Source organism: Glandiceps talaboti, chromosome 3, assembly GCF_964340395.1.
Source record: "Glandiceps talaboti chromosome 3, keGlaTala1.1, whole genome shotgun sequence".
Taxonomy (NCBI): domain Eukaryota; kingdom Metazoa; phylum Hemichordata; class Enteropneusta; family Spengelidae; genus Glandiceps; species Glandiceps talaboti.
In genome coordinates this window covers 27,539,068-27,556,242 of record NC_135551.1, presented here as the reverse complement: position 1 = coordinate 27,556,242, position 17,175 = coordinate 27,539,068, and the positions used below count along the sequence as shown (strand labels likewise).

At 35.5% G+C, this 17,175-nt stretch overlaps 1 protein-coding gene across 1 annotated transcript; it reads left to right on the top strand.

Annotated features, from left to right (window-relative positions):
• Positions 1–39: 39 nt before the first annotated feature.
• On the top strand, positions 40–14,091 carry LOC144454033 (mitogen-activated protein kinase kinase kinase 7-like). Its single transcript, XM_078145441.1, has 16 exons — positions 40–207; positions 1,300–1,410; positions 1,915–2,168; positions 2,486–2,610; positions 3,262–3,390; positions 4,362–4,419; positions 5,153–5,225; positions 5,587–5,638; positions 6,374–6,516; positions 7,060–7,192; positions 9,240–9,611; positions 9,972–10,021; positions 10,747–10,806; positions 11,124–11,179; positions 11,525–11,618; positions 12,277–14,091. Exons 1-16 carry the CDS (start codon positions 139–141, stop codon positions 12,364–12,366), a joined length of 1,869 nt encoding a protein of 622 aa, XP_078001567.1. The 5' UTR covers positions 40–138; the 3' UTR covers positions 12,367–14,091.
• The last annotated feature ends 3,084 nt before the right edge of the window (positions 14,092–17,175 follow it).

The following is a 17,175-nucleotide window of genomic DNA, read 5'->3' as shown; positions in this document are numbered from 1 at the left end:
CACGGGTAGACTGCGTTTCCGCTTTTGTGGAGAAACGAAAACAACCAAGAAAACAATCAAAGGTCCAGGAAGTACGAAGAGATACACATTTTAGTATAAAAAATTCCCGTTTTAGCATGTAATCTGCAAGTAACAACAATGTCTGCAGCAGAAGCAGCTACGCAGTTTGTTGAAGAAGTTAAATTTGAAGATCTAGAGTTCAAAAAGGTAAGGAATACCACGGGCAGAAAAAATGATGAGTGCGGATGTTACACACCATGGAAGTACACGCATGGATGTGTACGTACGTACAGTCACATTACACACACTGTAACAATGAAACTGCATTTTGCAAGGAGTACATGCAATTAGTATTTAAGCTATCGAAAATATTGGTCCAGTGTCAAAATTGTTCCTGTAAAAGTAACATGTCTCATGATGATTTCATGTATTTGTTTGTTTGTGTGTGTGTGTGTTTGTTTGTTTCATTGTTTATCTTGTTTGTTTCTTTGTTTGTTTGTCCAGCTGTGATTGCTATTTTGCATCAGTGTGTATGTTAATTATGTTGATCACTGGTAATAGAACCTAATAGTAGTATATGATATGATGTATCAATGAAAGAAGAGATAAATAAAAGATAAATACTTATTTCATACAGTACTGTATACTGTAAATCATAGTAATGGTATGGGATTGGCGAAGACTTCCTTTATAACCACAAACAAGGAAAGACTAGACCCCAACCCTAACCTTGCCTACCCTAACCTATTTCCCAAAGCATGCATCCAAAGAGAGACTGATATTACTGTACTATTATGGTTAGATGGGATTTGTGCTGCATGTGTGTCCCCACTGATCTGCAGCATCCCTGAAATGACTAATGTACCCCATCATAAAGCCAAGGAGGTGGGGGAGGGGTTTAGTAGCTGTAACAATAGCTACTCTTTGTCGTTTGCAAATACATCACTCCTTTTCCAAGTGTCCACTCACACATTGCATCTTGGAACTGATGGGCTGTAATGATGTATTCAAGTTGCGCAATGAATATTCATGAGAGATGTTTTACACTGATGGGTATAGGCACTCAGGAGTCATGACTGTTTAGTGTACAACTTGAATATTTCTGCTAACTCCCATGATGCAATAGCCCATAGCAAAGATACCCTATGAAGGTACAAAATCAACTTGATGTTTTCCTGAAATTGCAAGTAATTATAGGTGGTATAAAATCATGAAATGACTCTCCAGAACCAGTACTTTATGAATATGTCTCTATTTCCTGCAGTGATATTCCCCTTTAACCTATTCTTTACTATTTAGATTGTAGGAAGAGGCAGCTTTGGGGTGGTCAGTCAGGCAAAATGGAAAGACAAAATGGTTGCTGTGAAAATGATCGAAACAGAGGCTGAGATCAAGGCTTTCCTGGTGGAAGTAAGTTGGCATTTAATCACCAACTAAGTTCAATTCTATTTAATTACAGTACATTACATTATTGTTCATCATTGTCATTTGAAAACAATACATGCACATAAGAAGAACATAACATGGAGAATGAACAGAAGGAAAGTATATGGAAAATATATCATGTATGGATCTCAAGATTTCTACATGCCTTAAAAATGTTCCTAAACTCTATCTGAGTTTCCCCAGTATTTTGCTGTGGTTCCCCACCAAAATGATGAAACCAGGTATCTGTATGGTATCTGTGTAAGTTTTACCATGGACCACTACTACCCCCCCCCCCCCCGACATCTTCCCTTCCCATCCTCATCCCATCCCCCAGTTATGGGGTGTGCCACAATCTCAGCAAAAACACAGATATCTCCAACTGGAAAAAATGAAAGGGGTCACTAGTGTATGCTTGTGAAACCATAGTGATGACACCAGACTTGGTTAGTTTCACATTGTTAGTTACCAACAAACTTTATTTTCTAGGTTAGACAATTATCCAGAGTGAATCATCCCAACATAGTGAAAGTTTATGGTGCCTGTACACAGAAACCAGTATGTTTGGTCATGGAGTATGCTGATGGAGGATCTTTATACAATGTCTTACATGGTAACCCACCCATACCACAGTACACAGCAGCACATGCAATGAGTTGGGCATTACAGTGTGCTAAGGGTGTGTCTTATCTACATGGAATGAAACCTAAGGCTTTGATACACAGAGACCTTAAACCAGCCAAGTGAGTGTATAGCTGTTTTCATTAACTGTGCATTATTGTTCAGTTTGATTTGTTTTCTCCTTCAGTAATTCTAAGCATTCTCTGGCTGTCACATTGTTCTTTTGGCTGTCCCCTTGTCTGTTCCTATGACTCACCACACTACTTGACCTGATCAACCATTGTTTGATTTCTTTGTATTCTATGTTTATGTCTGTGTCTGTGTCTGTGTCTGTGTCTGTGTCTGTGTCTGTGTCTGTGTCTGTGTCTGTGTGCACTTTTGCTAAAATTGAAGTCTTTCCCATAAATGTACACTGTACTTTGTAAATTCAATGTTTCAGTTTGTTATTGGTAGCTGGTGGTACAACACTCAAAATATGTGACTTTGGTACAGCATGTGACATCCAGACTTACATGACAAATAATAAAGGTAGTGCTGCATGGATGGCACCTGAAGTTTTTGAAGGTAAGCATCTAATAGGGTACTTGCAATCCAGACTGAGCATGCTCAGATGCAAAGGACTATGGGATTATTTATGGTTATCATAATACCTAATCTGGAGCTACCGATAAAAAAACCTCCCACAATGGTCAGGGTAACTATGAATTGATCATTCGTGGTTGCAAACAATGTAACAGTATTGTTTACAATACCAATTCATCAGTATTTATTATCACATTTCCCATGATGCAACATTCAATATGGCAGGTTTGCAAGTTCCCTATTTGAAGGTACCCCAAAACCAGAGGGTAAACTTACTATTGTCAACTTGGCCCAAGCAATATTGTCATGTATGATGTACTCTAATATTTATACGATGACAACATATTGGCTAGGCCTGGTTTCAGAACCTTTAGGACAAAACTTTAAGACCAACTTTTTCAAGAAAGTTTTTTAATGAATACATTATCTGTAAATGCCAGTGAGCATTAGCAATACTCACTATATATATAAGTTATAACATATATCTTTTTATGATATCACATGTGACTATAGTTGTAAGATACCCAGTTTCAAGTAACCTTTAAACATATTAAATATTGTATAGTCAGATTTGAATAAAGAGAGATTTGCATATTGTTGTCATGACGTCTTTACTAATTGTTATGAATACAGGTAGTAATTACAGTGAGAGGTGTGATGTATTCAGCTGGGGTATCATATTATGGGAAGTTATGTCCAGGAGGAAACCATTTGATGAAATAGGAGGACCAGCATTCAGAATCATGTGGGCAGTTCATAATGGTAGGTTCCACTTTATTTCTATTCTTATTACTGTTCACTCTCAGTCAGGTAACAGGGATGCCAAGTCATCTTGCAATTTCTAAGCACCTTCTTATAAATTACAATTATACTCCAAAGCAAGTTTCATTTTAAACAATAAATCTATCAAGAAAGCTAAACCCCCCCACCCCCCACCCCCCCATACTCCTTTCCCAGTGGCAAATATAGAAAATGTTATTGGTCTCTGAACCTTCTTGTGAACTATGGAGAATACTGCAACATGTTCTCTACATTTGTGTTAAAACTATTTTTTTTAAATTCTTTGGTGAATATTGCAACATTTGGACTACACTGGTGTAAAACTAATAGTGTTGTATGTTTAGTAGTTGTTGCCATATCACAATGTACCATCTTATGGATACAATGACATGATTATTTTGACGATTTTCCCAATATTGTTTCTAAATACAGTAAGTTTAGTTTATTTTTCAATGAAAACATGTGATTTACTGGTGTTATGTGACACAAATAACACGAGTGGCGCCCTCACAGTCCATATTGGTGACTGTCATCCATTACTACCAGTCTGATTATTATGTCAGCTTGATGATCAATTCCATCTTTTTTCCTTTACTGTACAAATGATGTTGCCTTGGTGATTCACTTGTATGACATGACATTTTTAACACCCACTTTGACAACTTCAAATGCAAAATAGATAATTATAGAGGTGCCGTACACAGTTTGGATGTAGAAGTAGACTATCATGTTGATTATCAGTTGGAAAGTAAATAATTGAAACCATTAAAATCATAAGTTGATTCAAGGAAATATAAATACAAATAAGTTTGTGTGAGACAACTAGTTAGAATTTATTAAATTGGGATTAATGTGTTTGTGTTCATGAATGTAGGAAGTAATCAAATAGAGAAAGTATGATATAAAAGTGACGTTTAGTATATTTTATTATTCATATGTTCATATTTTTGCAGGAACTAGACCTCCTATGATAAAGAATTTGCCAAAACCATTGGAATTCCTTATGACAAGGTAAGTTAAAGTCAACTAACTTCTTCTTCCACTCTCCACCCCACCCCATCCCCACCCACTGAATTAGGTCTCCCTGCTCCACACCCTGCCCACTTCATTATGTCTCCCCTCTCCCCTACCAACCCACTGCATTACATCTCCCCTCCCCCATCCCACCAACTGTTTTATATCTCCCCTCTCCCCACCCCACTCCACCCACTGAATTACATTTTCCCGCTCCCCATCCCACCCACTGCATTACATCTTCCCTCCCCATCCCACCCACTGCATTACATCTTCCCTCTCCCCATCCCACCCACTGCATTACATCACCCCTCTCCCCACCCCACTACACCCACTGCATTACATCTCCCCTCTCCCCATCCCACCCACTGCATTACATCTCCCCATTCCACCCACTGCATTACATCTCCCCTCTCCCAATCACAGCCACAGCATTATGCCTCCCCTCTCCCCACCACCCACTGCATCACATCTTCCAACCTCCTACCCCATCCTAAATCACTTAAATACAACACAAATTATATTGCATTGGTCTTGCTACCATTTCATAATTCAGAACAGATATTTTTAAAAAAACAGCTTTACCTGTCTCAAATAATGATAAATCTTGCAAAGCACAGTCCTACTGGATGCATAGAATTGAATCTTTGGCATCAAATCAAGGTTATCATCTTCCATGGTGCAAAATGGTAACCATTTTTATAAACAAATACAAACATTTTATTTATAGATGTTGGGCCAAGGAACCATCACAAAGACCATCAATGGATGAAGTATGTCGTGTTATGACACCTCTTATGCAGGTATGGTGAGAAAATTTGGTATTTGAATATATTGAATATATTCCTTGCTTAGACTCCTAAAATATGCATTAAACTGCAAAATATATTCATATTTTTATTTTGTGTAAATATCAATTTGATTGACTTTTTTATTAGCAAATTGTATACCGATTTTATTCTCAAAAAGGGCTTTTGTTTCTAGTTCTGAGTTTGTGAAATAAAATTGTTGTTGGCAACATCGATGTGACACTCAGTGAAATGTGTTCTACACTGCTAGTGTAATTCAAGGTAAGGTAATTTCCAGTTCTTATCACATTGGTGTATTGTATATTTTAAGGTGTTTTGATCAAAAAATCCATAATCTCTTCTTTACTTCCTGTAGTTTTTCAAAGGTGCAGATGAACCTCTGTTATACCCTGTAGACAAGGAAGAAGGTAAGTGTCTGGGGAGGGCCGAGGTGTACTTGGCTGGGTAATGGGTACAGGTGCATCCCGCCAGATTCAAATTACAGGCACAAATGCTACAAATATTCAAAAACCAGGGGTCAAAAGTCCACATTTCAGCCACAAACTAAAGGTCAAATGTCTACATTCTGGCTGAAAAGCCTCAGAAAAATTTGAAAATCCTCAACTTGAAAATTACATTGTCCAAAATATGGGGTCAAAGGTCATATATGCATTCAGATAGGGTAAAGCCTCTACATACTGCTTCAATGTAAGAGTCAAAAGTCTACATGGGTCAAAACCCCATACCCATACTATGTAAGTACACCCCTCCTCCAGCAGCAAAACTGAATTTCCTTGAATGAATGAATCTTGAATGATAAAATATTGAGAAACGTTAGCTAACACTGCAGAACTATTGAAAATAGAAGATAAATTGATATATAGACATTTTTATTTGAAATGGTGTACTGCAGTCAAAGCAAGAGAGTGATAATCATTGATAGTGTTGAATATTGGTTAACTGAAGAATAATAATAATGACTGACACTCAGAGATTTTATATTCAAATTCAATGTGTACGGTACCCCTAAAGTCTGACCAGTAGGTAGGTAATAATGATTTAGATTTTTGGCTGTGTATGTAGCTGTTTTGATGAGAGAATAGTATCAAAATGTATGTCTTATATTGTATCTGTGGTTATGGATACATGTTTGTATGTTGCAGGTGAATATGAGAATGAAAGTAATTTGATAGACTGGACATCACCGATCAGTAATCTGGATGATAGTACTACGGAATCTAAAGCCAGTACACTGTCAGATACAGTCATCAGAAAGCAACCAACTACACAGGTGTCATCAGCCAAGGTTAGATAATTTCACACATTCCATTCTGGAAGTGCTTATTACCTACAGATAAATAGTCATGAATATGGATTGTTCATCTAATACATGTGTACTCTGCTAAATCTCATAAGACAACAGTGGACCAATGCTAGAACAATGAAAGTGAAGTCAAGTTTCAGTTTGGTGTTTCTTGGTACAGTGTAGTTGCATGAAATTTATGTGATGTGAAATCATGAAATGACTCTCCAGAACCCAAAGTTTATGAACATGTGTTTATTTCCTGGAGTGGTGTTCCCTTTAGGAATATGTGGACATTGTTTACCATGAGGTTCATTCCATTTCGTACGGCATTCATGGAATGATTGATACTTGAAGTTGAAATTGAGGCCAATGGCATGTAAAGTATGCAGTACATTGCAAAAAGTAGATGATACACAAACTGGCAAGAGTCTGTCTTTCAGCTTACATAATACTCTCAATTTACGTGTATTAAAGGTTGATTAATTATAAAAAGTGATTTGACCACCAGGTATATTAAATCTTATCTATCATTATCTGTTTCAGTACCAGACTCAACCGGCACCTCTTCCTGGTAATGGTGTCATTCGACGTGACAGTGGAAGAGGAAGAAACGACCCTAAACGACACTCAGCTGATTTACTAGAAATCATGGGCCAAGGACAGTCACAGCAAGCTAGTATGTCAATTTCCAAATAGTAATACATGTAATATCTAAACATAATTTATATTACAAATGTAGTAAGTGGATGTTTACATTTTGGGCTGCAGTATCCCTGTTCATCATATCAAACAAGCTGTGAGTACTTTGGTACAGCGAACACTCCATCGTTTACTGGTACACTTCATTTCAATTACAAGGGTCAAGTGAGAACTGCTAGATCCCATTCTGTGTCTAATACCAAGAAGTCAGATGCTGTTCCCAAAATGACAGAACTTTAATTTCATATACCACTAAAATGATAGGAAAAAATTTGGACATATAGGTATTATTGTTACAATAACCTTGCAATTAATCAAGAATGAAATAATCTCAGCAATTTTGCACAATTTTTCACCACATCCTGAGTTTCTTTACACATTTCTTATCCCGTCCTCAATCCTACTGTCATTATTTCTGAAAGACTTTGTCTCATTCATCTTACGGTAATTGAAAGGTAGTCTTTATCAACTTTTCATCCAGGTAACAATTCAAGGCAGTTTTAATGTTGGTGTACATGTTACTTATAGAAATGAACCTGTAGTTGGCTAAAACAACCAACTAATTTCTTCATTTTTCAATGTTTTACCAGCTACTTACAGTAGATTTGTTTAATGTCCACCTACTGTTCGAGGTCTTCCACAATTTCCAAAATTATCTACTGCAAAGACATTAGTATTAGTTACTTTATACATCAACATTTGCTATAACATTTCAGATCTTGCCATCCTTGCTCAAAGAACCTCAAATGCTTGGTTTTTAGTTATCAATAATCCATAGTTTCAGGGGCTAGGCTTGCTGATGGGTGTATTCTGCTTATGTCTTAGGACCTGCTGTGCAAACACATCGCCGATGTCGCTCACAAGGCTATATTTCTAAACCAGCTCAAACTCACACCTACAGTAGTACATTGCCAAGCAACTATCGTCATCGTCATCGGCAACATACTGGTCTTGCACATGCTCAGTCTATCCCACTCATTAATATTCATGAGAATTTGAATGGTTTCCATAACAACTTCACTAACACGTCAACTCTTTCATTCATGCCAAGCTCTGCATCTAGCTGGTATTCAGGTGACTGCTTTATCACACTCATTTTGACTTCCTTCTTCTTGTCTAACATAATGTCTGCATGAAGCTAAAATATGCAAATCATATATCTGGGTATGCAAATAATCTGTAAATATGCAAATATTATATTTGACTATGCAAAAAATATCTAAATATGCAAATAATATATGAGTATGCAAAGAATGTTATGAATATGCAAATAACAGTTGAGTATGCAAATCGTAGAATGCAAATCATCAAATTGACTAAAAATGACATCGAAAAATTATTCAAGTGCATGAATTTTGTCTCAAAAATTTTGATAATATCTTTGACTGTTAATTATATACATTTACAGTATGTAAATAACTTTGAGTGTGAGTGTAACATTTCATATTTACAATTGGTGCAAACTTTGATGGAAATGTCATGCCCAAACTTATTGTCAACACTGTATGTGGAGTTAAAATTTGTCGAAAATTACACTCATATTGCCAGCACTTTATGTAGAGTTGAATTATGTCTACATCTACAGCGCAAACACTACACTTTTATTGCCAGCACTGTATGTAGAGTTGAAATGTGTCTACATCTACAGACCAAACACTATACTCTTACTGCCAGCACTGTATGTAGAGTTGAATTATGTCTACATCTACAGCGCAAACACTACAATGTATGCAAAGTTCAAATTTTTCAACATTTAAAGGGCAAATGTTACATTGCTGGCACATTAAATATTTCTATCTGGATATGTATATTTCACTTTAACACAAATGGTACAGCATATGAATGATATATAATACTTTCCTATGAAAAACATATTATGACTTTACTGACAGCAGAATATTTGAACTTGTGTTATTAACACTTTCAGTCGACACTTTCATGTTATCATATCATCACCAGTCATAAACAGTGTAAAACACAAACAGTAGATATGTGCCTAATATATATTGACGTCTTTGCTATAGGTCCTGCTGTACAGACTCATCGCCGTAGCAACTCCCATGGCAACATACCGCCACAAGCATATATGAATCCAACAACTACGACTTCAGTTGCTGCAGTAACAACTGTAACGTCAACTGCTACGCTGGGAGATACTGCCAGGACTAATGTAACATTAGCACCAAATCACATTCCGCATGCCGTAACGTATCCAGAGTTGAACCACGGATCACAATCACACAGCAGTACAGAAAGTTTAGAATCATCAGCTAGTTCATCAAGTGCTAATGTTCATCTCACTCATGTTATGACTGCACCTGGTAGTCTTGATCAGCAACAGAAATTTCCAATCAATCGACCAATGAGAAGTATGTCCTGGGAACCACCAGGGGAAGGTAAGCAACACATTTGACTGATGTTCGTATACATAGCCATATTACCCATTCACTTAGAATAGCTATAGATATAGTCAGTTTGAAAATTCATAATTCACCCAGACTTTATAGAAAGCTGTTTGATCTTTTGAATTTACTTTTAAAAATTCAAAAGTTTTTCATATATTACTATTAGTTAAGACTGATTTTTGAAAAAAGAAAGCGATCCAAATTATATTATACATGATTCATCTTACTAAACAAAATAATTGTTTTTTATACTTACCGTTTTAGTTTGTAAACTAAAGGTTTGTGTTTGCCATGTTCAACGAATTTGAATGATATTAATCACAAAATTTCTTTTCTTATTTTATTAAACAGTAGGAGACTACATACCAATGGCATATCTAACTCTGGACCATCATTTACAGGTAAAAACCCAATTGGCTTTCAATGTATCAGCCAACCAATCAGCAATCACTCTCTCTTGGTGAATATCTTGGATATACATTTGTATCAATCATGTATTAACCAACCAATCAGCAATCACTCCCTCTACCTGACCTTTGACACAAACCAATCAATCGTCATCTCTCTTTGTGAATATCTCAGACAACCAATTAGCAATTCATTCCTTTTATATAAATTTTGACACATACCAATCACCATCTCTCTTCCTGAATATCTCAGACAATGAAACTCAACTTGGAAGGTTTCTTAAAATTCTTACTAACCTTTCCCTGTTAATAGAGCTAGAGCATTATCAGGTCTATCAATTCAGTAGAATCATATATTTTGTGTTTTGGCTCTGATGTACTGTAGTCATAAAAGACAAATGATGTAGCAATGTCACTCTCCTAGCTCCTTTTGTCTAATCTTATAAGTATGCAAATATAAACTTGAAAATGTTACAGCGCCCTCACACATTCCTAGATAATATTGCTGTTGTTTTCAACCGAAAATTCATGTGTTATATCAAAAGTAAACTTTTATTCCAAACACAAAATTAAAAATTGTTACATGAACTTTTCAACGGCACATTTCAGGCTTTGTCAAGAGATTTTGACCCACAATATTCATAACAAGTGACCCTATGCACTAACTGTTGTTTGTTTTGTACAGAATTTGATTTATACTGGGTTTTTTTCTCTTATAGCCATTACCACCCTGTCAATCATCTACAGAATCTATGAAAGTATTTGATATGCACTGTAGGGTAAGTAATAGTTATTTTGATTTTGGAAAGATTGTAGTACGTAACATTGTAAAGTGAGACAAGTACTGTTATAAAAATGTGAAAATATTTCAAAATTGCTCAAAAATGTAGTAGTACAGATGATAGTGTAATCTTTGTAGAAAAGCTGTCTGATACAGTATTACTTGATAACGTACTAAAAGTTCCACCAAGTATCATTTAAGTAACATGAACAATGGACCTTCATGATTCCGATGCATGTGATGCAGTGAATCGAACAACTTTGCCCAAAATGTAGTGTTCTCATTAGATCACATCTATCTGTGTTTTATTTGCAGGCAGCACATGAATATTTGAGAGTGCAAACAGAGTTAGCATTATTACATCAAAGAAAGTAAGTGGTATGAAAATATCCCATAATATGTGAATGCAAATATGGCATACTCAGGGTATTTGTATGAGTGCTTGTAGTGTTCTCTACAACTCTGCTTTCACAAGTGAAAAAGACAAAGTATTAAAATATGCTTTAATCATAAGGTATTTTCCACTAAATCCTGGCATGAAATTCCTCAAATGGTCAAGCACATGTCAAGTGTATGCAGTAGGGTTTCTTTATGAAATTGCAAAGTTGAGTTTTGAGTTACTGAGATGCTAGTTTTTATCACCACAAGTTGATAGCAGTGATCAATACAAGTGTAAAGGAAGTCTAACTGGACTTTTCGTTTTAAAATTCTTGTAGACGAGAATTAGCTGATGAGTTAGATCAGGATTGGAAGGAACAACAACACAGTTCTAAATTCTTAGAAGAATATACAACTCTGATGGAAGAAAAAGTAAGTTGTCACATTTTGTATTTATCTTAGGCCTAAAAAAAAAGTGTTTTGTTCCGGTTACCCGACCCCACCCAGTTTTTCACGCCAAACCTAAACTTTTTTTTAGAGAAAAAAATGATAAAATCACGAAAATTATGAAGTCTTGCAAGGAATAGTGGATGTGGAAACTTACATCAACATTAAAAAAACTGTAGATCATGATGAGAAGAAACCAATAACACAGAGACCATATGTTCCAAAATTGAATGTAACCGGAACCACACAGTTTTTTATTATGCCGTATAGTTCCCACTTGGGAATTTATGTCAGTTTGATTTGTGGTCAATTTTTACATAGGTGATTTTTATCATGTTTGGGTCATGTGTTCATGTCTATATTTGTGTCTGTGTAAGTGTGTGGCAGTCTCTGGGTGTGTGTAACTGTGTGGGAGTGTTTTTTTGTGTGTGACTATGCTACCTGTGTCAGAAGTTTGCTTTTATAATTTATAATTCAAGAGTTATCAAGGAAGACACAAAAACATTGTGTGGCCAAAATAAATAGCAATGTAATGTTATGGTTTTGAATCTGTAGTGTACAAACATAGCCAATGGCCCATTTCCTCTCCTCTCCCATAAGCATATTTCTAACATCATTTTCTTTATTTTTACTTCATTAACAGCAAACACTTGTAAAGATTCACAAAGAAATGAAAGCACAGTTAGATTTAATGAGACAACAAAGAAGACCTGGTTCCTTATTCAGGAGATGATACGAAACAACTAACTAATTTCAGAACTCACCTGAGGGTGTTTGTGTGTCCACCCTTTTGTACATAAACCAGAATTTACCTTATATGTGTGTGTCAGTACATTACTAAGTATAAACAAAAATAAGAATACTGTATGTTCTCCAAGGTTCACTTTTAGTGTAGTTAGTATGCCAGTAAATGTCATAATGTGGAGCCGTGATGGGTGAATGGTTAGAGTGGCCGGCTTGGAATCTGCATCGGAGTGGCTAAAGTCCTTGGGCAAGATGTGAACCATGACCGTGCCTCAGTCAACCTAGCTGTATAATTGGGTACCTGGTAGGATAGAGGTTGCAATGTGAATGCTTTCATCCTATACACTTATAAAGACTGCAATGGATTGTTTGCTCCACAGGGAGTTGAGGAAGTATAAAGGACCATTGTGCCACTATAGATCCATGCCAGGGGTAATAGTTGAACAGTGCTTTGAGCACAAAGTGGGAAAGTGCTATATGAGAACCAACATTATTATTATAACATGTGTATGGTAGCCCAGGCCTGCCAATGTTGGTGGCCCAGGCCTGCCATGCCAAAGCTGGTGGCCCAGGGCTGCCATGCTGGTGGCCCAGGCCTGCCAATGCTGAATAACTCACAATTTTGATATTTTCTTGTATCAAAAAGGAACTAGAGAATGCAAAACTTATCAATACTGAACCAAAAAAGTTGTAGTAGGATATTTTTTCATATTTATAAACATATCCAAATCAATATGAAATGAAAACAAGAACTTTTTCTCAATTGTAAAAAAAACAAACTTTATGACAGATTAAAATCAAATGCAAAACAAAAATCATTCTAATCTTGAATATATAAGTTCAAAATAAAAATTAAAGTAGAATGAAATGCAAACCAAAATGAAAATAAAACTATTTAACTTTTAAAAAAAAAAAAGACAGCTCTGGGCCACCATATGTGTGAAGTTTCAGGTGTACATTGATAGAGAAATACACATAATGGGAAGTGTGTAATGGACTATATTTGTTACCATACATAACCTGTTATGACCAGAATGGTGGTTTGAATGCAAACGTGTGAGTATCCAAGATTAGATCATTTGTGATTACAAACGGTACTAATTGAGCTATCTCATCTCATCACATATCCCATAATGCCCTATTCAAGATGGCAGGATTGCAAGTGCTGTATGAATATTCAAAGCCTTGTAACTGATATTTATACATTGTATTTGCTACAGAGGGCATAGTCAGTATCAGATGTACCTTGGAAAGTGAGTTTGGAACAGTACCCACTTAAAATTTAGTGGAAAATGAAACCTAAAACAACAACCCCAGTCATTGCAGTGGAAAGGGGATTTTTTTAACCAGCATCTACTGAGTTGAAGAGACTTGAAAAATAATGGGAGAGAGTCAAAACTGCCTTCATAATGTGTTACATTTCTATCCGTTTCCACCCTTCTGTGTTTAGCACAACAATACCACTTTTCAACTTTTAAATTAGGATTTTTATAGTGTAAGATAAAGAAAGAACAGAACATGATATAGGTGGGTGACTAATGATAATGATAACAATAAATGTGATTTATAATGCAGCTATTGTAAGCAAAGCAAAGCAAAGCTCTGGTGCATGCTATTTAATTGGGCTCAAATGGTTTTCTTTATATACAGAAAATTATGAAGTTTTTTGTTAGACTTTATTGTCAACTCTAAATAATTGAAATAAAGGTGCAGTACTAGATATTTTATTGATATAGTATGTATTTGTGTTGTATGTATAATTCCTGTTGTTAGGAAGTTTTTCTGTCCGCCTACCATTTTTTAAAATCATGTCTCCATTGAGTCACATACAAGAAATGAATTTGAGGGGAAAATATCTTCTACATACTTTCGTAAAACAATTCAATATTTTTCAGGGAATGTATGTATGAAGTGCCTCCTCGATTGTCGGCGGTATAAAACAAAATTATTTGTAAATGTATATACTGTGAACCAGGATGGAACCATATATTGGCTAATGTGGTAGTACAGAGGGCGCACCGACAGTGAATCAACTCATTTGATCAAGGGCTATTTTTTGTCCACCTACAGCTATATTCGATATTCCTCTACCACTCAGTATAGAAAATGAACAGTGCATGCATATATTCGGAACAGGGAACGCCCAGAGTCAGCTTTGAAATGGGGATGCAAAGCTGTGTGTTAGACGACTTCCCATTGAATTGGGCTGTACAACATTTATACAATTACTGAAATTTAATAACTCTCATTATCATGTTCATCATCTCAAAATACTATCTCTTTATTTTTGGGATACAATGTTATCTATGAATGTATATCTGTTTAGGTAGCCGCAATACGAAATACGAATGTCCTTTACAATTCAGATGTTAAAGATATGCTAATACTTTACAAGCTTTAGTTTTGCCGCCTTTTTTAAAATAGTTTTTGTACATGTCGTCCCGAGATAGATAAAGAGTGCTTTATACTGTTAGAGTAAGTGTTTCCATCGTAGGGCCCTGTATTTGAAAGCCCATGGAAAGATTTGTATTGAGTTGATATATTCAATGTAGCCTGACAAGTACAACATTCTTTTCGAACTATCTAGAATTCTGTATAACTAAACCCTGGAATTACGTTCAACTTCTTTAATTGATAATAATTATAATCGTTTCCCTGTAAATTCCAGCCCAAAAGTTCTTATCAAATTATGGAGGAAAAAAATTGCTATTTTCGGCGCTCTTCAACTTGATTTTAGAAATGAATCAGAGAATATATGATGATGATTTTTGAGTTTTCGTCAAAATTTTAGTGACCACGCTTACATTTTACAGAGCAAAATTTATCACATGACTAGAGTCGTGAGTTGCTTTTCGATATTCGATGTTCATTTCTTACACTCAACAAAGTGGGAGTAGTATCAAGTGTCTACTGCAAGTTTATCAGCTGTAAGATTTCTCTGAAGGAAATGACCTTTGGCCTCATCTTGACCTTCAGGGTCAGTTATTAAAATAAAACCAGTTATTACATATTACAGACGCTTTGTTGTATTTATTTGTTGCGACAAATTTCTTTTAAATCCTGTTTTAATACAGGTAATATAAAAGAAAGGAAATATAGACAAGTATTTCGTTTGGAGGTTTATCACTTTTTTACTGAACTGTGCCCATATAATAGCATCAATATATTACTGTATAACCCAAAACCTTTAATACAGATTCCGTTCAAATGTCTAACTCTATATAATCACATGCGAACTTTCTTGTAAGACAATGACCTTTGACATTGATCATGACCTTCAAGTGGACTATCAAAATTAAAAGGTCAGTTTCTGTTAAATCATATGTCTAAAGGTACAAAGAAATAAAACAAGTATACCCAAGCAGTTACTGTTGGTGCTCACATAAGTTGAATATGGTGGCCATATTTGTAGTGAACGACCATGATTGACAGCATAACTCAAAACTATTAATACATTGAGACGCCATTCAAGTCCCTACCCCTATATTATCAGGGGCAAACTTTATATTAACACATTAACTTTTGACCTTGACTTTGATCTTTAGGATCTAATCAAATTCAACCCATTTCTTGCACATCACTGACATTTTTTTAGTATTTATTGCTGTCATCATTTTTTTGTTTGTTTCTGTTTTGTTGTTTCTGTTTTGTTTTTTGACTTTACATGTGTTGTTTGACAGACTCGACATCACGTCAACAACCCGAAAAGTTTCGTCGTACACCACTAAACTACATCTGCTACAGCTGAACTACCGGGTACATCTAGTTTATGAAAGCGGGGGACTGCAGCTTTTGACAAAGTCTCAAACAAGCTATATCCTACATATCACTCTTATAATCTAGACGGAAATGAAATCTATTGTCAGTGAGGAAAAAGTAACAGTTACCCCCCCCCCCCTTAATCAATACAGAGCTCATTCCCTTTATCCTTCTTTCATTGTCGACACAATGATTTATAGTCTGACGTATTCTGGAAGTAAATACAATACTATCTCTTCTTTTAGCAGAAGACAATGTTATCTCATCCGTTTTGATATCCACAAAATGCGGAATACTAATATCCTGTAGGACAATTCCGATCATAGCGATTATACTTGTATAATCTAGTCAGTGAATGTAAAAGTTTACCCAAACTATTTTCTAGCCTCTCGTCCATGTCATTAAATTTCTTATTGCACATTTTACTATCTACGTATCTATTTGCAGTTTTTACATAAATTCATTAATTAGTAAATTCATTCATTCATTCATTCATCCATCCATCCATCCATCCATCCATCCATCCATTCATTCATTCATTCATTCATTCATTCATTCATTCATTCATTCATTCATATTCATTCATTCATTCATTCATTCACATTCGTTCGTTCATTCATTCATTCGTTCGTTCGTTCGTTCGTTCGTTCATTCACTCACTCATTCATTCACTCATTCATTCATTCATTCAAGTATCCACTCATTCGAATTGTCTATTTTGTTTTCGCTAAGAAGGTTAATAATCTGAAACAAACTTTCAAAAGTGACTTCGGGATCTCATCAACGTTAACTTTCTGTTGGCATGTGCACAGTTCATATATCACTTCCGATATCTCTATTTTCAGTTATGACGTCAATGTTCAAATGAATCTTATTAGAAATGCAATTTTCATTGACAGGGACACTGAAAATTACAAAAAAATAATAATTTCATAAATCATTTCCATGGTCATAGATAACGATGGAATATAGATATATTATATGAACGGGGGAATGTATAAAAAGGAGTTGAAATTCAGAAATATTTCACCAACTTCAC